At 45.2% G+C, this 24353-nt stretch overlaps 1 protein-coding gene across 2 annotated transcripts in view; it reads left to right on the top strand.

Moving 5' to 3' along the window:
• Positions 1–24353, top strand: part of txndc16 (thioredoxin domain containing 16) — a 52591-nt gene that overhangs the window by 7084 nt on the left and 21154 nt on the right. For both annotated transcript variants that reach the window (XM_054743174.2, XM_054743176.2), the window contains exons 6-16: positions 2423–2544; positions 2675–2765; positions 2865–3033; positions 11715–11884; positions 11958–12018; positions 12669–12792; positions 12860–13006; positions 13104–13163; positions 15693–15891; positions 20539–20675; positions 20842–20926. In XM_054743174.2, coding sequence (XP_054599149.2) covers positions 2423–2544; positions 2675–2765; positions 2865–3033; positions 11715–11884; positions 11958–12018; positions 12669–12792; positions 12860–13006; positions 13104–13163; positions 15693–15891; positions 20539–20675; positions 20842–20926 — 1365 coding nt within the window. The remainder of the gene's footprint in view (positions 1–2422; positions 2545–2674; positions 2766–2864; positions 3034–11714; positions 11885–11957; positions 12019–12668; positions 12793–12859; positions 13007–13103; positions 13164–15692; positions 15892–20538; positions 20676–20841; positions 20927–24353) is intronic.

The raw sequence follows: 24353 nt of genomic DNA, 5'->3' as shown, positions 1-24353 counted from the left end.
GGTCCACAACCCATCAGCAGGACCAATACCTGCTCCTTTGTGCAAGGCGGAACAGGCTGAGCACTGCTCGTGCCCTACAGAATGACCTCCAGAGGGCCACTGGTGTGAATGTCTCTGCCCAAACAATCAGGAACAGACTTCATGAAGATGGCCTGAGGGCCTGACGTCCTGTAATGGGCCCTGTGCTCACTGCCCAGCACCGTAGAGCTGGACTGGCATTTGCTCAAGAACACCAGAATTGGCAAGTCCGCCGCTGGCGCCCTGTACTTTTTACAGACGAGAGCAGGTTCACCCTGAGCACCTGTGATAGATGTGAAAGAGTCTGGAGAAGACAAGGAGAATGTTATGCTGCCTGCAACGTCGTTCAACATGACAGGTTTGGTGGTGGATCAGTGACGGTCTGGGGAGGCATATCCATGGAGGGACACACAGACCTCTACTGCCTAGGAAGTGGTGCTCTGACTGCCATATGGTATAAGATGAAATCCTTGAACCCAGACCCTACGCTGATGCAGTAGGTCCTGGTTTTCTCCTAATGCACGACAATGCCCGGCCTCGTATGGCAAGAGTATGCAGGCAGTACCTGCAGGATGAAGGAACTGAAACAATTGAATGGCCTTCACAATCCCCTGACTTAAAACCAATAGAACATCTGTGGGACATTATGTTTCGGTCCATTACGCGGCGCCAGGTTGCTCCTCAGACTGTACAAGAGCTCAGGGATGCCCTCACGCAGATCTGGGAGGAAATGCCACAAGACACCATCCGTTGTCTCATTAGGAGCATGCCCCGACGTTGTCAAGCATGCATACAAGCTCGTGGGGGCCACACAAGATACTGAAAAGCAATTTGAGTTGCAGAAATTAAGTTTTTGAAATAATGGACTAGCCTGCCACGTCTTCAATTCACTCCGATTTTAGGGTGTCTACGCAACTGAGCCCTCTGTAGGCTGATAACTTTTATTTCCATTAAAAGACTTGGCATCCTTTTGTTCCTAAGACATTGCCCTGTCGTTTTTTGTACAGATATCCAACTTCATATTGAGATCTGATGTGTTTCTTTTAGGGATGGGTACCTTTGACATTTGAATCGATCCGGTACCAATTCCTGGTACCTACGAATCGATACCGGTACTTAACGGTACCAATTTTCGATACTTTTGAGTGTTTCATATTTTAATTCTCTTTTATAATAAAATATACACTTTTCTCAATATATAACAATATTTGATAAATATCACGATAAATAACATACAACTGTTTGTATTTTAACATCGTCCTTGTAGTTTTATAAGCTGATAATTAAACTGAAGCAAACATCTTTACTGTGAACTAAATTTACTGTGTATCTTCATTCCTTTTGCCGTCTTTTTTCATTTGATTTTTCCTACTGGGAAGTTAGAATTTCCGAGGAGAAAGCGAACACACCATTAGCTGATAACAATGGTAGCAATGGAAGCTAACATACCAAGCTAACGTTATCTTAAACTGTTTATTTAGCTGCTGGAGCAGATTAAAACGATGATGCCTCACACTTAGATCGTTGTCACTGGTTTCGTCTTCACCCAATCACCCGTCACATTTAGTAAAGTGAAGCCAAACTTTAGAGCGCGTTCCTGTTCTTCTAGTCGGGAATTCGGAGTTCCGAGGAGAAAGCGAATGCACCATTAGCGAAACGGAAGCTAACAAATCAAGCTAATTATATTTACCTACCGGAGCAGATTAAGATGAGCATGTCTCACTTAGATTGTTGTCGCTGGTTTCATCATCACCCAGTTACCCATCACATTTAGTGAAGTGGACCCAAGCTTTAGCGTGCGTTCTTTCTACCATGCTGCTCTGTTTACAACTGGTTCGCAGCGAGCGACGACATAACGCTCTTGCGCATGCGCAGCTGTCTTGGCAAGTTCTCGTTATGATGGACGGGTACCGAAACGAGGTACCGTTTGAAATGACGTGAATCGGTGCTCAGTCGGTACTATGGAATTCAGTCGGTACCTTAAAAAGTACCGAATTCGGTACCCATCCCTAGTTTCTTTAGTGTTCCTTTAATTTTTGTGAGCAGTGTATAAATATCAGATGGGAAAGAGGGAGCTAGACAGTTTTATCAACCGAGGATTCAATAGAATATTGGAATACTAAAATATTCGATAGCTGCAGCCCTAATATATAGGATGGACTGCCTGACTAGGGAGTCTGTGGAAGCAGGGTTGGACCTTAGAAACAATTTTTATGAATGTAGCTTGCTTGAATGGCTTTTACCAAGATATTCTGTCCTGACATGAAAAGCTTGAAATCAGAATATCTACTTTCATTTTTTTCCAACCTCTGTGTAAATTTTCTGGTTTTTGAAAGCAAGGTGAAATTGAATAAAACACAATTGGAGATGGACAGAAAGCAGCTTTTGCCTCTTTGTCCTCTAGTGCCATTCTGCGTGAGGAGGTGAAGTATGTCCACACAGACGCTGACCTCCTGTCCATGGAGAGAGCAGCTAGAGGGAAAAGGGACATTGTCCTCGGCTACGTTCGCAGTCTGGGAACTCGAGGTGAAAAAAAAAAGAAACTAAAACAAAACACTCTGGAGGAAAACTGTGTGGTTTAAAACAATAGTCACAGAATAAACATGATCAAATACGATAACTGATGTTTATTTGTGGCTTTTTGTGTTGTTTACAGAGCACAGATCGTTGATGGAGACGGCATATGTGTACGGATCCAAATATCAGTTTATTCTTATAACAGGAGGCCCGGTATTAAAGCAGTTAGGGTGAGATTTTTTCCTTTTTCTGACCCAAATCAGAGGTAGTGTTGGTAGCTGCTAGTCAGTCGTTGCTTATAAGAGAAAATGTGTTTGTTTCTCCTGCAGAGTGAAGGAATCGTCTCTGTTGTCCGGAGTGTGGTTCCTCCATTGTAGAGTTCACTGTGGTCTCATGACCTCAATGACCCCTGAGCGTTGCCCTTCGACACTCATGAGGAAGGTCCCATCTACCCTGAACCTTTACTCCTTCCTGCAGCTCATGGAGGCACCGTTGGTGGTAAACAGGATGCGCATATATAGAAAGTGTTGGAACATGTGGAAAAAGGGAGTATTTGGTGAAGGTCACTAGCCGTTTCTAAATATGCGTCCATGTCTGAACTTGTGTACTCACGTCCTTGTGAACCTTCCAACGCTGGCCCAAGTACTGCTCCAGTCCTAACTACATATGACAAGTTTGCTCAAAGTTCCCGGATATGTTCTTGCACCTCCCGCTGTATCGAGTATGCATTAATGCATCCATCTGTGGACATGGGACAGCAAAGTATCCCATAATTCATTGCATCACAAACCATTATACTCCGAAGGTCAGAGGGGAAATCTCATAACTGTAGAGTTTTATATCAGAAATACAAATAAAGAAACACAAAATTGTTATTGTAAATAGTTGTGTGTAATTTTCACGATCCCTCAAAATGCTCATTAGCTAACCCACTATCAAAATAAATGCAGCATTGCCTTAAATAGCTGTTTTGATGTAAAATAAACTTTTCTTCATTTAACAGCAGGAAATGCTGGTATATTATCAATTTTGATAAAACGTCGACCAAATCCCCAAATCTTAAGGACAGGTTTGGTGTATCCTTATTAGCAAAGGCTGTCCCAGGATTCATTGCAAGCTAACTGGAGGTTTTTGCTCTGTCGTAATGGTGGACAAAGCAGGAGATGACTACAAATTTAAAAAGCAATGTTCTGATCACATTTTTTGCCCCTTTATCCAAATGTTCTGATTATTCCACCTCACAAAATGCCCAGTATGCACGCTTAAGTGGCCGTTGCACTGCCTTTGCTGTCCGGTTTAAAACGCGTTCAAATTGCTAACATTTTCATTCTGTTGAGGGGACACGTTAGCTCTGCATTAGCCAGCTAGCTTACAACTACATGTTATGACGTCTGAATTTCCCAGCTGACTTACATTGTGCGACATTACAGTGTTGTCCATTAAACAGTGAACACTGATGTAGAGGAACTTGTTAAATTTTTTTAAACTGTTGTTATTCCGTTTGAAAATCTCTAGCTCCGGATGAATTTAAAAGTTGGAAAAACCTCAGATAAAGTCCTTTAGTGGAAGAAAATTAAAAGAAACGTGTCTGCTTTGACTGAATGCAGAGTTACAGAATCAAAGCTTTTTTCGGTCTTAGCCAATCAAAGAGCTGTATTTTCCCACCTTTTTCAGAGCGGGACAGCACAAAGCTGCATGTTTTAGGACTAGGGCAAAAAAAAGAGTAAACCTCAAGCACACACTCACTGTGTGAAAGCAATAAGCTGCAGTGAACCGGTGTTTGAAGCTTGTGGTAGTCATGTATTTTTTTGTTTTCTCTGCTGTTTTATGTTGGAGTTATGACTTCACTTCCTGTTTTAAAGTGAAGAGTAACTCTGTTCTTAAAGTGACAATGTGTAGTTTTCCTGGCGACAGGGGGCAGTAGATACCTACATCATTGCAAACAAGCAGTAATTTGGTGTTGGACTAAGACCTTACTAAGGGTGCCCATTAGGGTCAAAAAGCCGTGGGGAGTGCAAGCTTTAGCAAAATAACGAGCACATCAGACTCCCTTTAATCACTGGCAACAAGTGAAGAGGTAAATGTGTAAAACAACATTTAAGAATGACAAGTTTTTTAACAGCTTGTTACAAATCAGTAAATGCATTTTGTCCTCATGGGCTCCCGTAGAAGGAAACATGGCATCTAATATGGCATCGCCCAGAGACGTAGACCCGCTCCCATGTATTTTAGAACAGATTTTTATGGTTGTGTCAGGGTTTTTCCTGCATTCGAATGCATGGCGGCCGCCTCCAGCTATTTTTGTGCCGCCCCAGCTTGATTTCACTCTGCCCCCAGCTAAAAGGATGTTATTTAAACTGCAGTTGCAGCGTTGCACCACTACACGGGCGCTGTATCAGCAGCGGTGCACCGAAAAGCACTAAAACCGCTGCAGACAAAAATCAAAAATAGCTTTTCTCGCTAGTTGGTACATATCTATGGTTGGTGCTATTGACGTCCTGATTTTCTCCCAGGCTTTTCCATATCAGAGCAGGGCTCTGATATGGAAGAGCCATGGAGTTGTTAGCTAGCTGGCTAATGCATAAAGGTGCGAAAAAAACGTCTGTGCGTGTCTGTCTATTTTTAAACGTAGCACTGGTGCAACATCTTTGAATTATTATTTTCCCCAGAACTTTATTGAACTAAAGTAAGTTACATGTAAGAAAAAGGCTTTTTACTGGCGCACAGTGTGGTCATCTACAGGGGCGTGTCCAGGGAGTGGCCTGGGGTAGCACATGCCACCCATGGAATCTGATTGGCCACCCCAGGCGCCACCACACTAATTTACCTTTAAATAGGCTTTTCATTGTCCAAAAAAGGCTTGGAGGTAAAACAAAAATAGCATAACCATTGGTGCCACCCATGCACAAAGTTGTGCCTCACCCGGGCCACCCCATTTTAAAAGATCTGGACACGCCACTGGTCATCTGGATGCAGTGGAGGAAAATACAGGAACCAGCAAAGGCAGAACCGGCCCAAAGTTAGGGATCAAAAGTGCAGCTACATGCAGATTGGCTAATGCTAAAGCTAACGGGTAGCAGTCTCACGATCAAGTGGCGCACAGAAAAATATATGATGATGGTAAAACTAAACTCTACAAGCGGATGAAAAGTCCCTACCATCCTGTTTATTCTGCATCCTGCAGCGCTACGGATCAGAACCGCTGCAGATACGAGTCACATAAATTACTGCTGGCGCAGGAAGTACAGCAAGCCGTTGTAGTATATAATTCACAAACGCTTCTGTCTTTGAACATAATTGGAACTCGATTATTGCCAACCTGTACGTAATAGACATGCCACCATTACACTGTTAGCAGCAGAAATTAAATGTTATTACCATTTCCAATACAAATGCATGTTAATGAAATGCATTATATTTGACTGGATATATGTATGTGTTATTTTGACTAAGATGAGTGTTATTAATACAAACCTAAAATGTTACTGAAATGTAGGTCAAATATTAAAAAATATTTGTAACTATAAATATCAGATGGGGAAAAGGGAACAAAACACTAATCTTATGCATCTTATTGAGCCTTTCATAATATTTTGCCTTTAAAAAGTGAGGCAGTTGAATACACAGAGTATGCATGTGCTGGCGCTACGGTTGTCACGGTGTGAAGATTTAACCTCACGATTATTGTGACCAAAATTACCACGGTTTTCGGTATTATCGCGGTATTTTTTTAAAAGTGTTACATTTTCCGACAACTAAATAAACCCTGTATGTCAGGAAAATATTGTCCTCAGTTTGTGTCTAAATTTGGCCTAAAATGTGTTATTTTGTAATTATGTTGTTTATTTGTTTACATTTTCCCCCTTTAGTCTTTAAAATACCAAAATATGTTCATAACTTCTTATTTTTTGTCTGTTTGATGTCATCATTTGAAAAATATTAGATCAGATGATACTCTTTACTCAAGTAGCCTTCTAATCAGATACTTTTTTACCCTTACTTGAGTAATAAACCCTATATCAGGAAAATATTGTCCTCGGTTTGTGTCCTTCCAGTGAGCTTTGCAGATGTGGGAAAATGTCATCAGACAGTAATCATTGTTAAATTCATAATTATTCTCGGAGAGAGACCAACTCTTATCTGCCCCTGGGAGCCCCGTAATGCATAGCGTCATTTCAACATGGGGGTGTCCGTGACACGGTTTATATACAGGTAGCGGCGCTGCGGCTGCTTTATATAGCGACTCGTTGCATTCTCCCTCAACCCAAATCCTCAGATCACGCATTTTAGCTAAAGCGCTAACGTTAGCTTGCCTTGCGTTGACTGTAGAGTTGTGGGTGATGGTCACGCAGATATATCATGAGATTTGAAGCGTTGCTGCCTTTCACAGACACTTTTTCTGCACGTGCTGCAAACAGGATAGCCGTCTTCTATCAACTGTCCCTCGGCATTCTTTAAATATCCAAAAAATGCCCGTACTTCCCACTTTGTCTTCTTTGAGGGATAATAAATGTCCTGAGCGCTGCCGTCTCCTCCATTGGCCATTATTTCAGCTTTAGCTTCAAGAAAGTTTTGGCTGTAAACAACAAAGTGCGCATGTGCTGCCGGCAGCTTCAGCAGATGATACGGTGGCTGGTAAGGGTCTCCGCGCCTACAGCGCAGCCACGGTAATCCACCGAGATAATTTTTTTTTTAAAGCAACACAGTTATTATTATTGTCAACTTTTTTACTGGGGTTTACTGCTACACCGGTTACCGTGACAACTCTAGCTGGCGCACAGTCAGGATGGTACCACCTCTGCCTCAAGTTGAGCCAGGAAAATCCCCTGGTTATATGTTACAAAGCCGCCAACATTTTTCAACAACTGGGCCTCATTTCATTCATTTTCAACATTTTGATGGATATTTCCAGAAATTAATGGTAAAAACTACACATTGTCTCTTTAAAGGAATGCGTTGTAACATGTGCTCTGTGTGGAAGAAATTGTCTCACCAGAATCTGACTTTTTAAACATTGGATTTATGATTTTGAATTTTTATTCAGTGAAATTATGTATTTGAAATTTTTTTACACCAGCAAACATTTCATCCAGAACAATTAAATCAGCAAAAATTCAGCAGCAAATGAGGCGACCTCCTGGTGACCCAAGCCAAAGAAATCGTCACTCGATCGGATCAACACCCGCTGGTGTCACGTGATCAGTGAAGCGTCATTTGATTGGTTAAAAGCCCCTATCCATCGAGTGACGAGGTCCCCTCCGTTGTTGAAATTTTCCAGATGAAATTTTTGCTCTGGTAATCAAATTTCACAGAATAAAAATTCAACGTCTAAAAAAAAAAGTCAGATTCTGGCGATTCTGTATTTCCTCTGTAGATATCAGTGGCAGTGGCAGTTTGGCCATAACGAACACCATGTTCGAACATAAGGATGCCCACCGGTACACTTGGTACCAGGGCAGCCTAGGTCACAGGTCGATGATAGATTTTGTAGTCGTATCATCTGACCTGCGGCCGTATGTTTTGGACACCTGAGTGAAGAGAGGGGCGGAGCTGTCAACTGATCACCACCTGGTGGTGAGTTGGATCAGATGGCAAGGGAACATGCCGCGTAGACCTGGCAGACCCAAACGCATAGTGAGGGTCTGCTGGGAACGCCTGGCAGAAGAACCTGTCAAGACGGTCTTCAACTCCCACCTCCGGCAGAGCTTTGACCACGTCCCGAGAGCAGTGGGGGACATTGAGTCCGACTGGGCCTTGTTCCACTCTGCGATTGTCGAGGCGGCTGTTGCTAGCTGTGGTCGTAAGGTGGCCGGTGCCAGTCGTGGTGGCAACCCCCGTACCCGCTGGTGGACACCAGAGGTTCGGGGAGCCGTCAGGCTGAAGAAGGAGGCCTACAGGGCGTGGCTGGTCTGTGGGTCTCCGGAGGCAGCAGACAGGTACCGGATAGCCAAGCGGGGTGCAGCAGTGGCAGTTGCCGAGGCAAAATCTCGGGCGTGGGAGGAGTTTGGTGAGGCCATGGAGAAAGACTATCGATCGGCTCCAAAGAGGTTCTGGCAAACTGTCCGGCGCCTCAGGAGAGGAAGGCAGCAACTCGCTCACACTGTTTACAGTGGGGATGGGGAGCTGCTGACGTCAACTGAGGCTATAGTCGGACGGTGGAAGGAATACTTTGAGGAGCTCCTCAATCCCACCAATGCGCATTCCGAGGAGGAACCAGAGCTGGGAGGCCTGGGGATGGACTGTCCGATCTCGGGGGCAGAAGTTGCTGAGGTAGTCAAACAACTACACAGCGGCGGAGCCCCGGGGGCGGATGAGGTTCGTCCTGGGTATCTCAAGGCTATGGATGTTGTAGGGCTGTCATGGTTGACACGTCTCTACACAGACCGGGGTGGTGGTCCCCATCTTTAAGAAGGGTGACCTGAGGGTGTGTTCCAACTATAGGGGGATCACACTCCTCAGCCTCCCTGGAAAGGTCTACTCCAAGGTACTGGAGAGGAGGGTCCGATCGATAGTTGAATCTCAGATAGAGGAGGAGCAATGTGGTTTTCGTCCTGGCCGTGGAACTGTGGACCAGCTCTATACCCTTGCAAGGGTGATGGAGGGGGCATGGGAGTTTGCCCAACCAATCCACATGTGCTTTGTGGATTTGGAGAAGGCTTATGACCGTGTCCCCAGGGGCACCCTGTGGGGGACGCTCCAGGAGTATGGGGTGGGTGGCTTTCTGTTAAGGGCCATTCAGTCCCTTTACCAGAGGAGCATGAGTTTGGTCCGCATAGCCGGTAGTAAGTCGGACCTGTTCCCAGTGAGGGTTGGACTCCGCCAGGGCTGCCCTTTGTCACCGGTTCTGTTCATCACTTTTATGGACAGAATTTCTAGACGCAGCAGTGGTGTGGAGTGTGTCGAGTTTGGTGGCAGGAGAATCTCGTCTCTGCTTTTTGCGGATGATGTGGTCCTCCTAGCTTCATCCAGCTCTGACCTTCAGCTCTTGCTGGGTAGGTTCGCGGCCGAATGTGAAGCGGCTGGGATGAGGATCAGCACCTCCAAATCTGAGACCATGGTTCTCGACCGGAAAAGGGTGGCTTGCCACCTCCGGGTCGGGGGAGAGGTCCTACCTCAAGTGGAGGAGTTTAAGTATCTCGGGGTCTTGTTCACGAGTGAGGGTAGGAGGGATCGGGAGATCGACAGGCGGATTGGTTCGGCGTCTGCAGTGATGCGGACGCTGAGCCGATCTGTCATGGGGAAGAGGGAGCTGAGCCAGAAAGCCAGGCTCTCGATTTACCGGTCGATCTACGTCCCAATCCTCACCTATGGTCATGAGCTTTGGGTAATGACCGAAAGAACGAGATCGCGGATACAAGCGGCCGAAATGAGTTTCCTCCGTAGGGTGGCCGTGCTCAGCCTTAGAGATAGGGTGAGGAGCTCGGACATTCGGGAGGGACTCGGAGTAGAACCGCTGCTCCTCCGGATCGAAAGGAGCCAGTTGAGGTGGTTTGGGCATCTGGTCAGGATGCCTCCTGGACGCCTCCCTGGGGAGGTGTTTCGGGCATGTCCTGCCGGCAGAAGGCCCCCGGGTCGACCCAGGACACGTTGGAGAGGTTACATCTCCAATCTGGTCCGGGAACGCCTTGGGGTCCTGCCGGAGGAGCTGGTGGACAAGGCCGGGGAGAGGACGGCCTGGAGCTCCCTAGTTGGGATGCTGCCCCCGCGACCCGGACCCGGATAAGCGGAGGAAGACGAGACGAGACGAGATATCAGACTTCTGGGGAAATTCACAAGAAAACTGAACGTATCAAAAACAACAGACTTGTTAGATAAAGTAAGGCAATATCTATGTTTTGATATATAATTTCTTCATGTGTTCATAAAGACCTGGGGCTAAGACGACTTATGCATTCTCGGTCATGTGACTGCTACGTTGTAAATGTAAATGGGAGTTTTACTAAAGTAGCAAAAGATTTCAAAAAGTCATTAAAGGGACATTATGGAAGTTAGACAGCCAAAACATGTATAGAAATAATAAATGTCTTCTTCATACATTCTCCTGCAATGCCCTGGTCCTGTAGAATGAGCCCTGGCATTTTTACTGTGATTGCCTGTTTTTCTGTAAAATCACAGAAAAAGAGAGATGCTCGGGTCGAGTAGACTGCTTCATGCGCGTTCACGCTCAGGCATCGCCCGTAGCATTTGCTATCCGTAGCTTTAGCAGCAGAGAGTGAGGCAGTGCCAACTCAGCGATGTTGTCGCTGTTCCTAACGCCTAGTGACAAAGCTAGCTACATTTCTGAGGACCCTTAGCTACTTTCTGTAGAACTTTCTTCTAGATATTTCCTGCAAATTAGCAACAAAATAGCCATTTTCGCGCTGAACCGTTCTTTGGCTTGATGTTGTTTCAGCTGTCATCAAGGATATAAAAGTTACAGATACTGTGAATGTTACTAGAGTGTAGCTCACCTTGTAAGATGTCTGACTCCCATGCAGAAGACCTGTGTTTGATTCTGGGTGTGAACATAGTTCATTTAGAGTTTCTTTTTTACATTAATGGTATATATTTATACAGTAAGATGCCCAAATTTGTATTTGAGACTCGCCGAACGGCATTGAACTCACAGATAAAAAAGATGTGGGTTCAACTTTCATTTTGGAACAATTTTTCAAGCAAGGGAAGGGAATGATCTGAGCATGCAGGAGGACTGACCCATCATAAACCTTTGTCGGCTGTGCTGAAGAGAAAGGTACAGAACCAAATTATTTAATTAATTAGCTGCACGTTCTCCTGTCCTCTGTCCTCCTGGCCACACACACACACACACACACACACACACACACACACACACACACACACACACACACACACACACAGGACTGTCTCAGCTGTTATTTTCGTTAAGGAGTGTGCACGTACAGCATGCGCGCCTCGTGCACGAGCCTACTATTGAAGCTGCCGTTACGCTTTTGGCCTGAGGGGGCAATCGCGAGCATAAAAATTCAAAAGTCCGTAAAGTCCCTTTAAAGAAAAAACCCCAAAATCGATACTTGAACGACGTTTCTAGTTAAAAGTAGAAGCTTTCAAAGACCTCATAATTTTCAGGTTTGTGAGTCATTTTGCGGCACAATGCAACTAAATGACTTAATATTCATACGATTTCATTTTTACGCTAATCCCTCTTTTTCCTCCATCAGTCAGAGGTGTACGTGGACCCGTCCTCTGTCCCTCCCCCACAGTTCCCCTACCAGCTGACCCCGCAGGTCTTCCTGTTTTCCCGCCCTGCAACTCAGCACCTGGACATGGATGTGGCCACCGCTCTTGCCTGGAAGCTGCGCGGCCTTGCCCTGCTGCTGCTCGTACACAGGTGTGCAGAAGCTGCAGACGTACATAAAAAAGCACAGATCTGATAATCTTCTACTAATATTTGTGTTCACCAGGCAGAGTCCTGGTGTTAAAACCCCTGAGGAGTACAACGCCGCCTACCGGCTGCCTGAGAAGGTGCGAGACTTTGCTTCGTTACAAGTAGAACAGACATACTTCTTATTCTCACCTGTGTGTGTGTGTGTGTGTGTGTGTGCGTGCGTGCATGTCTGCCTGCGTGTGTGTATGTGTGTGCGTGTGCGTGTGTGTGTGTGTGCGTGCGTGTCTGCCTGCATGTGTGTATGTGTGTGTGTGTGTGCGTGTGTGCCTATGTGTGTGCATGTGTGTGTGTGTGTGTGTGCATGCGTGTGTGCCTGCGTGTGTATGTGTGTGCGTGTGTGCCTGCATGTGTGTATGCGTGTGTGCCTGTGTGTGTGTGTGTGCGTGTGTGCCTGCGTGTGTGTGTGTGCATGTGTGCAAGCGTGTGTGCCTGCGTGTGTGTGTGTGTGCGTGCGTGTGTGCCTGCGTGTGTGTGTGTGTGTGTGTGCCTGCGTGTGTGCATGCATGTGTGTGTGCGTGCGTGCGTGCCTGCCTGCGTGTGCGTGTGTGCCTGCGTGTGTGTGTGTGTGCCTGCGTGTGCATGCATGTGTGTGCTTGCGTGTGTGTGTGTGTGCCTGTGTGTGTGTGTGTGTGTGTGTGTGTGTGCGTGCGTGCGTGTGCGTGTGTGCCTGCATGTGCGTGTGTGCCTGCGTGTGCGTGTGTGCCTGCGTGTGTGTGTGTGTTTTCAGAGTTCCGAGGTGACGTATTTGACCTTACATAGCCTCAGTGACCTCTTGGAGCTCTTCATAACTCAGGAAAAAGAAGTAGAAGAAGAGGAGGATGAAGATGAGGAGGAGGAGGATTCACATTTTGGTAAATGGGATTAAGCATCACACAGAATGAAGGTGGAGTTTATTTGTGTTTCTGTGTCTGTTTACAGAAAGGCTGGACGATGAAATCGCAGCGACTGTTTTTGCAAACCGAGCCAACTTCCTGGACACGGACTCCGTGGCCCGGCTGACCTCTGAGAACTTCCACACTGAAGTAGCACAAAGCAGCCTCACGGTGGCGCTCTTCTACCTCAAATGTAAGTCAGACTCCCAGCTTGGTCTTCACATCAGCCTCACTGTTCTGTAGAGGAGGAAAAGTCTGGTGCTGAGTGCTGTCTCCTCTCCCACCACCAGGGGATGCTGTTTCCATGGCGTTCCTCAACTCCTTCGTTGAAGTTGCAGAGAGACTTCTAGGTAAACAGGACCTGAGTCTCTGTGTTTAAAACCAGATGAACCTGCTTGGTTCTGGTTTGTCACTGAGATGTTTCATATCAGCAAACAAATTCAGGTGTTTATGATTACTTCAGCACCGTGTTAGATTGTTGATGTGATGTTTTAGTCCAGATGGGAAGGGTCACACACCTTCCTGAACGTTCTATGTGAGCTTATCGGTCCACGGTTTTGACCTCTGCAGGGCTCTTGCGGTTTCGTGTGGTTTTGATTTAGAGTTTCTGTTTACGGATCATGTTATTTTGCTTTTTGAGCTCTTTTCGCTTCCGTGTTCAGATTCTATTGAAGTGATTTCTTAAAGAGCAAGTCAACCCCTACCAGAGTCTAACTCCACTCCCACTTCATGTTTGAAAAATGCAACACATGCTGTTGCCTGGCAGACCGAGAGGGCGGAGCCGCTAACAAGTACACACACACTCAGGCTCACAACAGCATTGTGACATCATAATGTACCAGTTTACATCATAGTGTACCTCTTAGCCAATAGCGTTGGCAGATTTAAATTAAAATACAGTGCAGAGTTTTCACCTGACAACGGCACAACACTGCCAGTTTTAGGCAGAATATTTAAATTTTAACTAAGATGCACTGAAGAGCCAAATTATTGACTACACTTGTCTGCAGCACGATTAGACACTCGTTTATTTAGTTTATCAGCAAAAAAAATGTTTATTTGGGGGTGACTTGCTCTTTAATTACACTGATCCTGTATTCAGATCTGGCTGCTTTGTCTTTGTCTGATATTGAAATCTGCTGGCTGCTCTGAAACATTTACAGCAGAAATGCAGAGTTTTTCCCTTTTCAGTAATTATTTCTATATTTGTTTAAATCTGTAAAGTTGATCATCTTACCCTGTACTGTGATAAAAATGTGAGTAACACGTCAAAAATAGATTTTGCTAAGCCAGACCTCCAACCCATAGAGCCCCAGGTAAGCATTAGCCAATAGTGTTAGACCTCACTTACATACACATACAGAGATGTTAATCACAATGCGTTTTTGGACATAGACTAATGCCCAAGTGGCAAAGTAAGTCTTTAAAATAAATATTTATGAATAAACAGCATAACGTGAGATTAATAATCATAAAACAATGTGTCTTAGCTCTGTTGGCTGGCTAGAGGTGCACGTTCACGAACGAGAGGCGTTGTTTTCAGCTGTCATCACAGAAGAAAGGCGAGGGCCTTAAGTAGCAGTACATTTTTCTGCCTCTAGGTGGTGCCCTCTGACGAATAATAATTTGCTTTAAATGTGAAAGAAAGGCAAGACAAGGGAAATACTTTTCCAGAGCTCTTTACAGAAATCTCATTAAAGGGGCATTATGGAAGTTTGACAGTCAAAACATGTATAGAAATAATAAATGTCTTCTTCATACATTCTCCTGCAATGCCCTGGTCCTGTATAATGAGCCCTGGCATTTTTACTGTGATTGCCTGTTTTTCTGTAAAACCACAGAAAAAGAGAGATGCTCGGGTCGAGCAGGCTGCTTCATGCGCGTTCACGCTCAGGCATAGCCCGTCGTAGCATTTGCTATCTGTAGCTTTAGCAGCAGAGAGTGAGGTAGTGCCAACTCAGCGATTTTGTCGCTGTTCCTAGCACCTAGTGACTAACCTAGCTACATTTCTGAGGACCCTTAGCTACTTTCTGTAGAACTTTCTTCTAGATATTTCCTGCAAATTAGCAACAAAATAGCCATTTTTGCTCCGAACCGTTCTTTGGTTTGGCGTTGTTTCAGGTGTCATCAAGAATATAAAAGTTACAGATACACATTATGTCACTGGCGCTTTAGCTCACCTAGTAAGACGTCGTACTCTCATGCAGAAGACCTGGGTTCGATCTGGATGTGAACATAGTTTATTTAGAGTTTCTTTTTTACATTAATGGTATATTTTTTTTACAGTAAGATGCCCAAATTTTTATTTGAGACTCGCCGAACGGCATTGAATTCACAGATAAAAAAGATGTGGGTTCAACTTTCATTTTGGAACAATTTTTCAAGCAAGGGAAGGGAATGATCTGAGCATGCAGGAGGACTGACCCATCATAAACCTTTGTCGGCTGTGCTGAAGAGAAAGGTACAGAACCAAATTATTTAATTCATTAGCTGCGCGTTCTCCTGTCCTCTGTCCCCCCCCCCCCCCCCCCCACGCACACACATACGGGACTGTCTCAGCTGTTATTTTCGTTAAGGAGTGTGCACGTACAGCATGCGCGCCTCATGCACGAGCCTACTATTGACGCTGCCATTACGCTTTTGGCCTGAGGGGGCAATCGCGAGCATAAAAATTCAAAAGTCCGTAAAGTCCCTTTAAGTAGTTGTTGAAGTTTATAAACTGTCATTTGTTTACTTTAAATGATTGAAACCTTAAAAAAATAAATAAACACTTTTCCATTCAGGCAAATTGGCATTTTTTGAGCATCTAAAATTTAGAAAATCTCTCCAGGAGGAGAGAGGAGCCATCCTTATAAATGTTTTTAAAACTTTGTTTTAAGAATCTGAGGTTGATGATGTCCAGATGAGCGTCGTTGACTGTGGCGAGTGGACCGACCTCTGCGCTGCTCAGGTGTGGACCGACATCCCCTTCCAGCCAATCACAGCCTTCCCCAGCGTCCTGCTATTCCGCCCCCAGCAGCCAGCCCAGCTCTACAGGGGCATGCTGGGTAGTGAAGCTCTGCACCGCTTCATCATGATGTGAGAAGACTGTTATAAACTTGCCAGATTATTTCTATAATTATGGGCTTGGATTCATGTTTTAGCTAGCTGTGTGTCCCTGAGGTGTCTGAATCCCCCATCTTTGGTAAAAAGTTCAAAGGAAAGGTAAAGTAAACTGCTCTCTACAGGATGCTTGTGTTGGACGTTGTTTCAGCTGCTCTACATGAAACCATTCCACAGAGCAGCGGCCAACTCTGCTAGTATGCAACAGGTTAAACTAAACGAAAGCAGACACCACCGTAGCAACAAACGATGCTGAAGACGAGGAGAAGTAAATGTGAGAGGAGCCAGATGCTGGTGTTTACTCTACCAGTCAGAGGGATTTGACTTTAAGCATTACTAATAACAAAGATGTTTTCATGTTTAAAACAGGAAACAAGCCGAGACCCTGACGACCTCAACAGTCAGCTCGTACAGATGTGATGAAAACCGTTGGTACCTTTCTGTTTAAGGAAAGAAAACCATCAATTATCACGACGTGGGATGAGGATCAACACCTCCAAATCTGAGACCATGGTTCTCGACCGGAAAAGGGTGGCTTGCCAACTCTGGGTCGGGAGAGAGGTCCAACCTCAAGTGGAGGAGTTTAAGTATCTCGGGGGCTTGTTCACGAGTGAGGGTAGGAGGGATCGGGAGATCGACAGGCGGATTGGTTCGGCGTCTGCAGTGATGCGGACGCTGAGCCGATCTGTCGTGGTGAAGAGGGAGCTGAGCCAGAAAGCCAGGCTCTCGATTTACCGGTCGATTTACGTCCCAATCCTCACCTATGGTCATGAGCTTTGGGTAATGACCGAAAGAACGAGATTGCGGATACAAGCGGCCGAAATGAGTTTCCTCTGTAGGGTGGCCGGGCTCAGCCTTAGAGATAGGGTGAGGAGCTCGGACATTCGGGAGGGACTCGTAGTAGAACCGCTGCTCCTCTGGATCGAAAGGAGTCAGTTGAGGTGGTTTGGGCATCTGGTCAGGATGTCTCCTGGACGCCTCTCTGGGGAGGTGTTTCGGAAATGTCCTGCCGGCAGGAGGCCCCCGGGTCGACCCAGGACACGTTGGAGAGGTTACATCTCCAATCTGGTCCGGGAACGCCTTGGGGTCCTGCCGGAGGAGCTGGTGGAGGTGGCCGGGGAGAGGACGGTCTGGAGCTCCCCAGTTGGGATGCTGCCCCCACGACCCGGACCCGGATAAGCGGAGGAAGACGACGACGACAATTATCACAACAGGGAGTAGTCATTTACTGAAACTGATGGAAATCATACAGATGGCGTGTTCATGGACGTAATTTTCACTTTAGAAGTGGGGGGACACGCGGTGTGGGGTGTGTGTGTGTGTGTGTGTGTGTGTGTGTGTGTGTGTGTGTGGGGGGGGGTATCTTTACAGTATGCTCTAATGGGAAACAGGCTTTTCCGCTTGGTCCTAGAGCTCAACCAGTGTCAATTTAATATGGCGTAATATTGTTTTTGGATGGTAAAAGTGCAGGGGTCAAATTTTGACTTTGGAAAAAGTGGTGGGGGGGGGGGGGCATGTCCCCCCTGCCCCCCCCAAAATTACGTCCATGCTATTTAATATTGCATAATTTTGTTTTTGGATGGTAAAAAGTGCAGGGGTCAAAACTTGACTTTGGAAAAAGTGGGGGGGGACATGTCCCCCCGTCCCCCCCCCCAAATTACGTCCATGGGCGTGTTTAACCAGAAAGTTCCAGTTTGGTTTAATCTGTTCAAAGAACATCGTCAAAGAATCTTTGTTGTTCCTCAAGATGGATTTTGGTGAAGTTTCGTCTCTTTTTTTTATGATTTGCTTTCAACAGCACCATGGACCTGAACCGCTGAGTTCTCCTATTAACATTGTTTTTAATAATCATTCTAATGTCCTGGGACAACTCTGTGCTCGGCTTTCTGTTGTCCATGTTTGGTGTGGTACACACCCTGATGCCAACTTATTTCATTGATCATTGATGGTTTTCTTTCAATAACAGAAGGGTTACAATTCTTTTTACATAAGTAGACACAGGAACATGACAGAAGTGGGCCTGTAGTTGACAGGTTGAGTACTCTTCAAGCGAACACAACTTTATTTATAAAGCACATTTAAAACAAAGAAAGTATACACCCAGCCATGATAGATTATGAGTAAAACCATCCTTCTTGTAAATGGATAACGCCCCGAGTCCACACTGAATCCAAAAACAACAGGGCAGCACCTGTTTTTCAGTTTTGACCGGCGGCGGCACGTGGTTTGAAGGAGAGGCAAACAAATAAATCAGGTTGAGGTGGCTTTATTGCAACATGCTTTGTCACCAACACCAACACTCACTGCCTTTTATAACTAAGTGACTGATTGGAAGAAACCAAGAAGAGGGGTAATCAAAGAAATAATAACTAAATAATATTTACAGAACCCAACCACCAAAATAATAAATGGCACCAAACATTATTTACATAAATACAAATCATACTAAATAAATCCAAGTTCAAACAAAAGAAACTAGGTTTCACATAACTCCTCCAAGAATCACCCCTCCTTATTTAAGTGGTATGCTCCAGCAGCTTAAAAGCAGCACCTGGGACACAAACTTCCCTTTGCTGCCCCGCCCTGCTGAGAAGACAAACCAGAAAGGTGAGTGAAACTTTGGAGATCAACTTAAACACAAATTGACATTTAACAAACATTTCCTCTTTACACAGGAAGGGTGGCCAGTCCCTCTGCTTCTAAAGAATCTGTTACAAATGTCCAACAAAAAATAACTTCAATAACAAAACCTTTTGTCTGTAACTCAATCAGAAACATAACATAAATCATAATGAATGGAACCCCTGGTCTCCATTACTCTGTTTAATAAATAACAACATAAGAAGATGGAGAGGGTTCTTTCACCTTCAGCGACATTTGGATTATATCAAAATTAAAGGACTTTAATCCAAAAACTTGGAAAAGTTTACCTTTTACCCAACTCTCATCATGATTGAGTTTATATAAAATATTTAATAATTTAAAGTGGGATTCCTCAGAGACTCCTGTTTAGTCTCCTTTAATTCCTGTTGCTAATGCTGTTAAAAAACACTAAATACAGCGGGTACAGAAACTATTCAGATCCCAGTCAATTTTTCACTCTTTGTTATATTGCAGCCATTTGCTAAAATAAATTAAATTCATTTTTTCCCTCATTAATGTACACACAGCACCTCATATTTACAGAAAAATACAGAATTTTAGAAATGTATGCAGATTTATTAAAAAAGAAAAACTGAAATATCACATGGTCCTGAGTATTCCGACCCTTTGCTGTGACACTCATATATTTTACTCAGGTGCTTTCCATATCTTCTGATCATCCTTAATATGGTCCTACACCTTCACTGTAGTCCAGCTGTGTTTGATTACACTGATTGGACTTGATTAGGAAAGCCACACACCTGTCTTTGTAAGACCTTACAGCTCACTATACATGTCAGAGCAAATAAGATTCATGAGGTCAAAGGAACTGCCTGAAGAGCTCAGAGACAGAATTGTGGCAAGGCACAGATCTGGCCAAGGTTACAAAAACATCTCAGCTGCACTTAAGGTTCCTAAGAGGACAGTGGCCTTCATAATCCTTAAATGGAAACGTTTGGGACAACCAGAACTCTTCCTAAAGCGTGCCATCCAGCCAAACTGAGCTACCGGGGTAGAAGTGCCTTGGTGAGAGAGGTATAGAGGAACCTAAAGATAACTGTGTCTGAGTTCCAGAGATGCAGTCAGGAGATGGGAGAAAGTTGTAGAGAGTCAATCATCACTGCAGCCCTCCACCAGTCAGGGCTTTATGACGGAGTGGCCCATCGAAAGCCTCTCAGTGCAACACATGAAAGCCTTCATGGAGTTTTCTAAGACACCTAAAGGACCCCAAGATGGTGGGAAATAAGATTCTCTACTCTGATGACCAGGTGTGGAGAAAAGTTGATCTTTTACCTACGAATGCTGAAGAGAAAACCAGACACTGCTCTTCACTTGTCTATACAGTCCCCACAGTGAAGCATGGTGGTGGCAGAATCATGTTGGGGTGTTTTTCAGCTGCAGGGACAGGACGACTGGTTGCAATTGAAGGAACGATGAATGTAGCCAAGTATAAGGTTATCCTGGACAAGAACCTTCTTCAGAGTGCCCAGGACCTCAGAATGGGCGTTCACCATCCAACCTGACAGGACTGGAGAGGATCTGCAAGGAGGAATGGCAGAAGATCCCCAAATCCAGGTGTGAGAAACCTGTTGCATCTTTACCAAGAAGACTCGTGACTATTAGCTTAAAAGGGTGCTTCTACTAAATACTGAGCAAAGGGTCTGAATACTAGGACCATATGATATTTCAGTGTTTCTTTTTTAATAAATCTGCAGACATTTCAAAATTTTTGTGTTTTTCTGTCAATATGAGGTGCTGTATGTATGTTAATGAGAGAAAAATGGATTTAATTGATTTTAACAAATGGCTGCATTATAACAGCATAAAAATCGACTAGACTCTGAATAACTTCGGTAACCGCTGTACTTTCTATCAATCTGAAAATTGGTTTACAACCTTTTTGAAATGCAATTGATCCGGATGGTCTTTGATGTGTCTTATTCCTCTATTTACATGGGAGTTTCACTTTTCTTTAATCAGAAGCCGCATAAAGTCTCCGCTGTTACTGTCTACACAAGAGGAAGTGACATCTTTCCTTCAGGAAGTCCCTCACCCCGAGCTATCAGGCTACAGGCTGGACAGAATCCTGGGATTATTTAGGACACATCCTGAACCAGGTAGAAAAACCAAGAAGACTGCCAACGACCTATGACAGCATGAGCGTTTGTTTATGATTATGATAGAGTTAATTTAAACTGAAACTCATGAAAGTAAAGTAGTTTATATATATATATATATATATATATATATATATGTATATAATGTTGCTGATGTTTTTCCCAGGTTCATCAGTGTTCATTGAAGCAACAAAGTCACTTGGAGGAGAAGTTCTTAGCGGACTGCTGTCAGACGAACTGGTTGAGAAATGGTACTCACTTTATATTCAATCCTCGCCTCTCACACTTTCAAGATTGTACCTAAAACACCTTTGATTGCTGCTTCTAAGCTCTCGTTGCTGATTCTGAATATGTAATTTGGGAGATTTTATGCTCATGAGTAAAAGAAAACAGTGGAACCGTAGGATTCAAAAGGACAAAGTGTGTATCTTGTGAGTTTCTGTACTTTTAAAGTTCTTTTTCTAACTTCGTTCGGTGTTTTACTATGGGAATCGCCCTGGCGTGACCAACTACGGAAGCTCCAATGACATCACGTCTGTCCCTGACAGACTGGTTGCGCCGTGCCCAGGCTCCGCCCACCCAGTATATACACGGCCAACCAACCCCTCCTACTCATTCTCGCTTTCTTCCCGCGAGAAACTACAATTTGCTCCCTCAGCGATTTTTAGGCTATCTTTGGTTGGCTGCTTAACTATTCCCAGGCGTACCGTCAGGATACGTCGCCGAACGCAGTACCAACGCAGTCTGGAAGTGCTTCTAGCCACTTGTCACACTTCACTAGGAACAGTCAACGCGTCACGGCGAACTGCTCCTACTGCTACTCGGTTGTCATTGACGGAGAAGTATTAGCGAGTGTGGCTCAAGCTAACGCATTGAGGCGAGCTTGTCCTGTGCTTATTTAGCATTTATTTGCTAATGAGCTACTTTGGTGCAGCTAACGTGTCACGACGAGTTGCCCTTCATATGTAATATAGCTTTAGTTGCAGACTTACACCTGCTAACTAGCTTGCTACGCTTTTTCAGACTAACGTGTCACGACGAGTCAGATTATCAGCTATGGCTTCCACCCCTGCCCCGACGGACGGGTCAGAACCGAAGGCTAAAGAGGCTGCATCCCGCCTGTGCCCGGCGTCATGTGGGGCTTCCATTTCAGGCAGGGACCCTCATCCTATGTGCATAGCTTGCATGGGTGCTGCTCACGCCCAGGCATCGCTGGCTAACCCGCAGACATGCCCTCACCGCTCCTCCATGCCGGAGAAGATAAGGGAAAGGAGGCTAAGAGTGGCAGTGGCTAACGACCGGGACCCAGGCCTCGGCTCGGGCACGCCTGTTGATACAGGTGACAACCATCTGCCACGAGCCTCCACTAGCTGGGCGGATATGATGGAAGAGGAGCCCCCGCTAACTCCTCTGTTCGAGGGGCTGGTGGACGGCGGGCTGCTCGATGCGGGTAATGACGAGGCTGGAGGTGATGCGAACTCAGACCTCCTCGACTTGGACATGGAAGAGGAGGAAGAGGATTCCACCTTCCCAGCTCAACGCTCTAGACCGTCTAGCAGCACTGGGGTGGCATCGCAGGGGGACGCCGATCTGTACGAGGTTTGCAGACGAGCGGCGGCAAAGCTCAACATTCAGTTCCCTGCAGCCCAAGGGGCAGAAGGGGTGGAACGAGACCTGTATGATGGTAAGAGGCTCCCACTATCCTCCGCTCCACCCAAGCAGCCCTTGCCGGCTGTCCCAGCATGCACGAGAGAAATGAGCCGTTACTGGTCCAGCCCATTTAAGAGCAAACTCCCCACCAAGGGATGCTCTAAACTGGAGGTGCATGGAATGGGGGACTTGGGGCTGGCCGAACCCCCAACGGTGGAGCCTTCAGTGGCATACCACCTTCACCCCAACCGCAGATCCATGTCAGCATCATCCAGCATCTCTCTCCCATCTAAAACGGATCGTCTCACGGCATCCATTTTGCAGAGGATGTACAAATATGCTGGCCAGTCTGTGTGTTCCCTCAATGCAGTTACTCTCTTGTCAGCTTATCAAGGAGAAATCTTGGAGGAAATGGGTCGTCAGCTGGACTCTGGGGCGCCTAACTCGGCTTTATGGGATGAAATCTGCGTGGTGAATGATCTCATCCTACGCTCCTCTAGAGGAGCAGTCCAGGGCTGTGGACGTGTGATGGGTAAGAGAGCCTTGTGGCTAAACCTGTCAGGCCTAGGTGACATCCAGAAAGCTGATGTCATGGCAGAGGTGGAAAGAGTACTAAAATGTTGTACTTCAGTACAAGTATAATTACTTTCATGAAATTTTACTCAATTACAAGTAAAATTACCTGCCTCAAAATGTACTCAAGTAAAAGTAAAAAGTAGCTTATTTCAAATGTAGTCAGAGTAAAAGTTACTTAGTTACTTTTTTGACTGTGCAAGGACGGGCTCTTCTGAATAGTTAAAAAAAGTCAATGGGGTATACAGTTGTGGTCAGAAGTTTACATACACTTGTAAAAAATATAATATAATGGCTCTACTGAGTGTCCCGTTATTTCTAAAACTCTGATTTTTCTCTGATAGAGTGATTGGAACAGATACTTCTTTGTCACAAAAAACATTCATGAAGTTTGGTTCTTTAATGCCTTTATTATGGGTTAACAGAGAAAAGTGATCACATTTGCTGGGTCACAAATATACATACAGCAACATGAACTAGCAATTTAGGTGACTTAGAAACGTGTCAGTGAACTGAGCTTCATAGCATGGCCTCTTAACTTCTTGTGAGTGATTATGAGTGACTACAGCTGTTGACTTCTCTTAGGCCAGGTATATAGGGCTCATTGGATACAAACGCCCACAAACGCTACAATGGGAAAGTCAAAGGAGCTCAGCATGGATCTGAAAAAGCAAATTATTGACTTGAACAAGTCAGGAAAGTCACTTGGGGCCATTTCAAAGCAGCTGCAGGTCCCAAGAGCAACAGTGCAAACAATTGTTTGTAAGTATAAGGTGCATGGCACTGTTTCATCACTGCCAAGATCAGGAAGAAAACGCAAGCTATCACCTGCTGCTGAGAGAAAATTGGTCAGGAGGGTAAAGAGTGAACCAAGAATCACCAAAAAGCAGATCTGCCAAGAATTAGAAGCTGCTGGAACACAGGTGTCATTGTCCACAGTCAAACGTGTTTGCATCTCCATGGACTGAGAGGCTGCCGTGCAAGAAGGAAGCCCTTGCTCCAAAAGCGGCACCTTAAGGCTCGACTGAAGTTTGCTGCTGATCACATGGACAAAGATAAGACCTTCTGGAGGAAAGTTCTGTGGTCAGACGAAACAAAAATCGAGCTTTTTGGCCACAATGCCCAGCAATATGTTTGGAGGAGAAAAGGTGAGGCCTTTAACCCCAAGAACACCATGCCTACAGTCAAGCATGGTGGTGGGAATATTATGCTGTGGGGCTGTTTTGCTGCCAATGGAACTGGTGCTTTACAGAGAGTAAATGGGATAATGAAGAAGGAGGATTACCTTCACATTCTTCAACATAACCTAAAATCATCAGCACGAAGGTTGGGTCTTGGGCGCAGTTGGGTGTTCCAACAGGACAATGACCCCAAGCACACATCAAAAGTGGTAAAGGAATGGCTAAATCAGGCTAGAATAAAGGTTTTAGAATGGCCTTCCCAAAGTCCTGACTT

The sequence above is a fragment of the Nothobranchius furzeri genome, chromosome 14 (genome assembly GCF_043380555.1).
Source record: "Nothobranchius furzeri strain GRZ-AD chromosome 14, NfurGRZ-RIMD1, whole genome shotgun sequence".
Taxonomy (NCBI): domain Eukaryota; kingdom Metazoa; phylum Chordata; class Actinopteri; order Cyprinodontiformes; family Nothobranchiidae; genus Nothobranchius; species Nothobranchius furzeri.
Note: the sequence above shows the minus strand (reverse complement) of the source record. Positions and strands in the feature narration are given on the sequence as shown.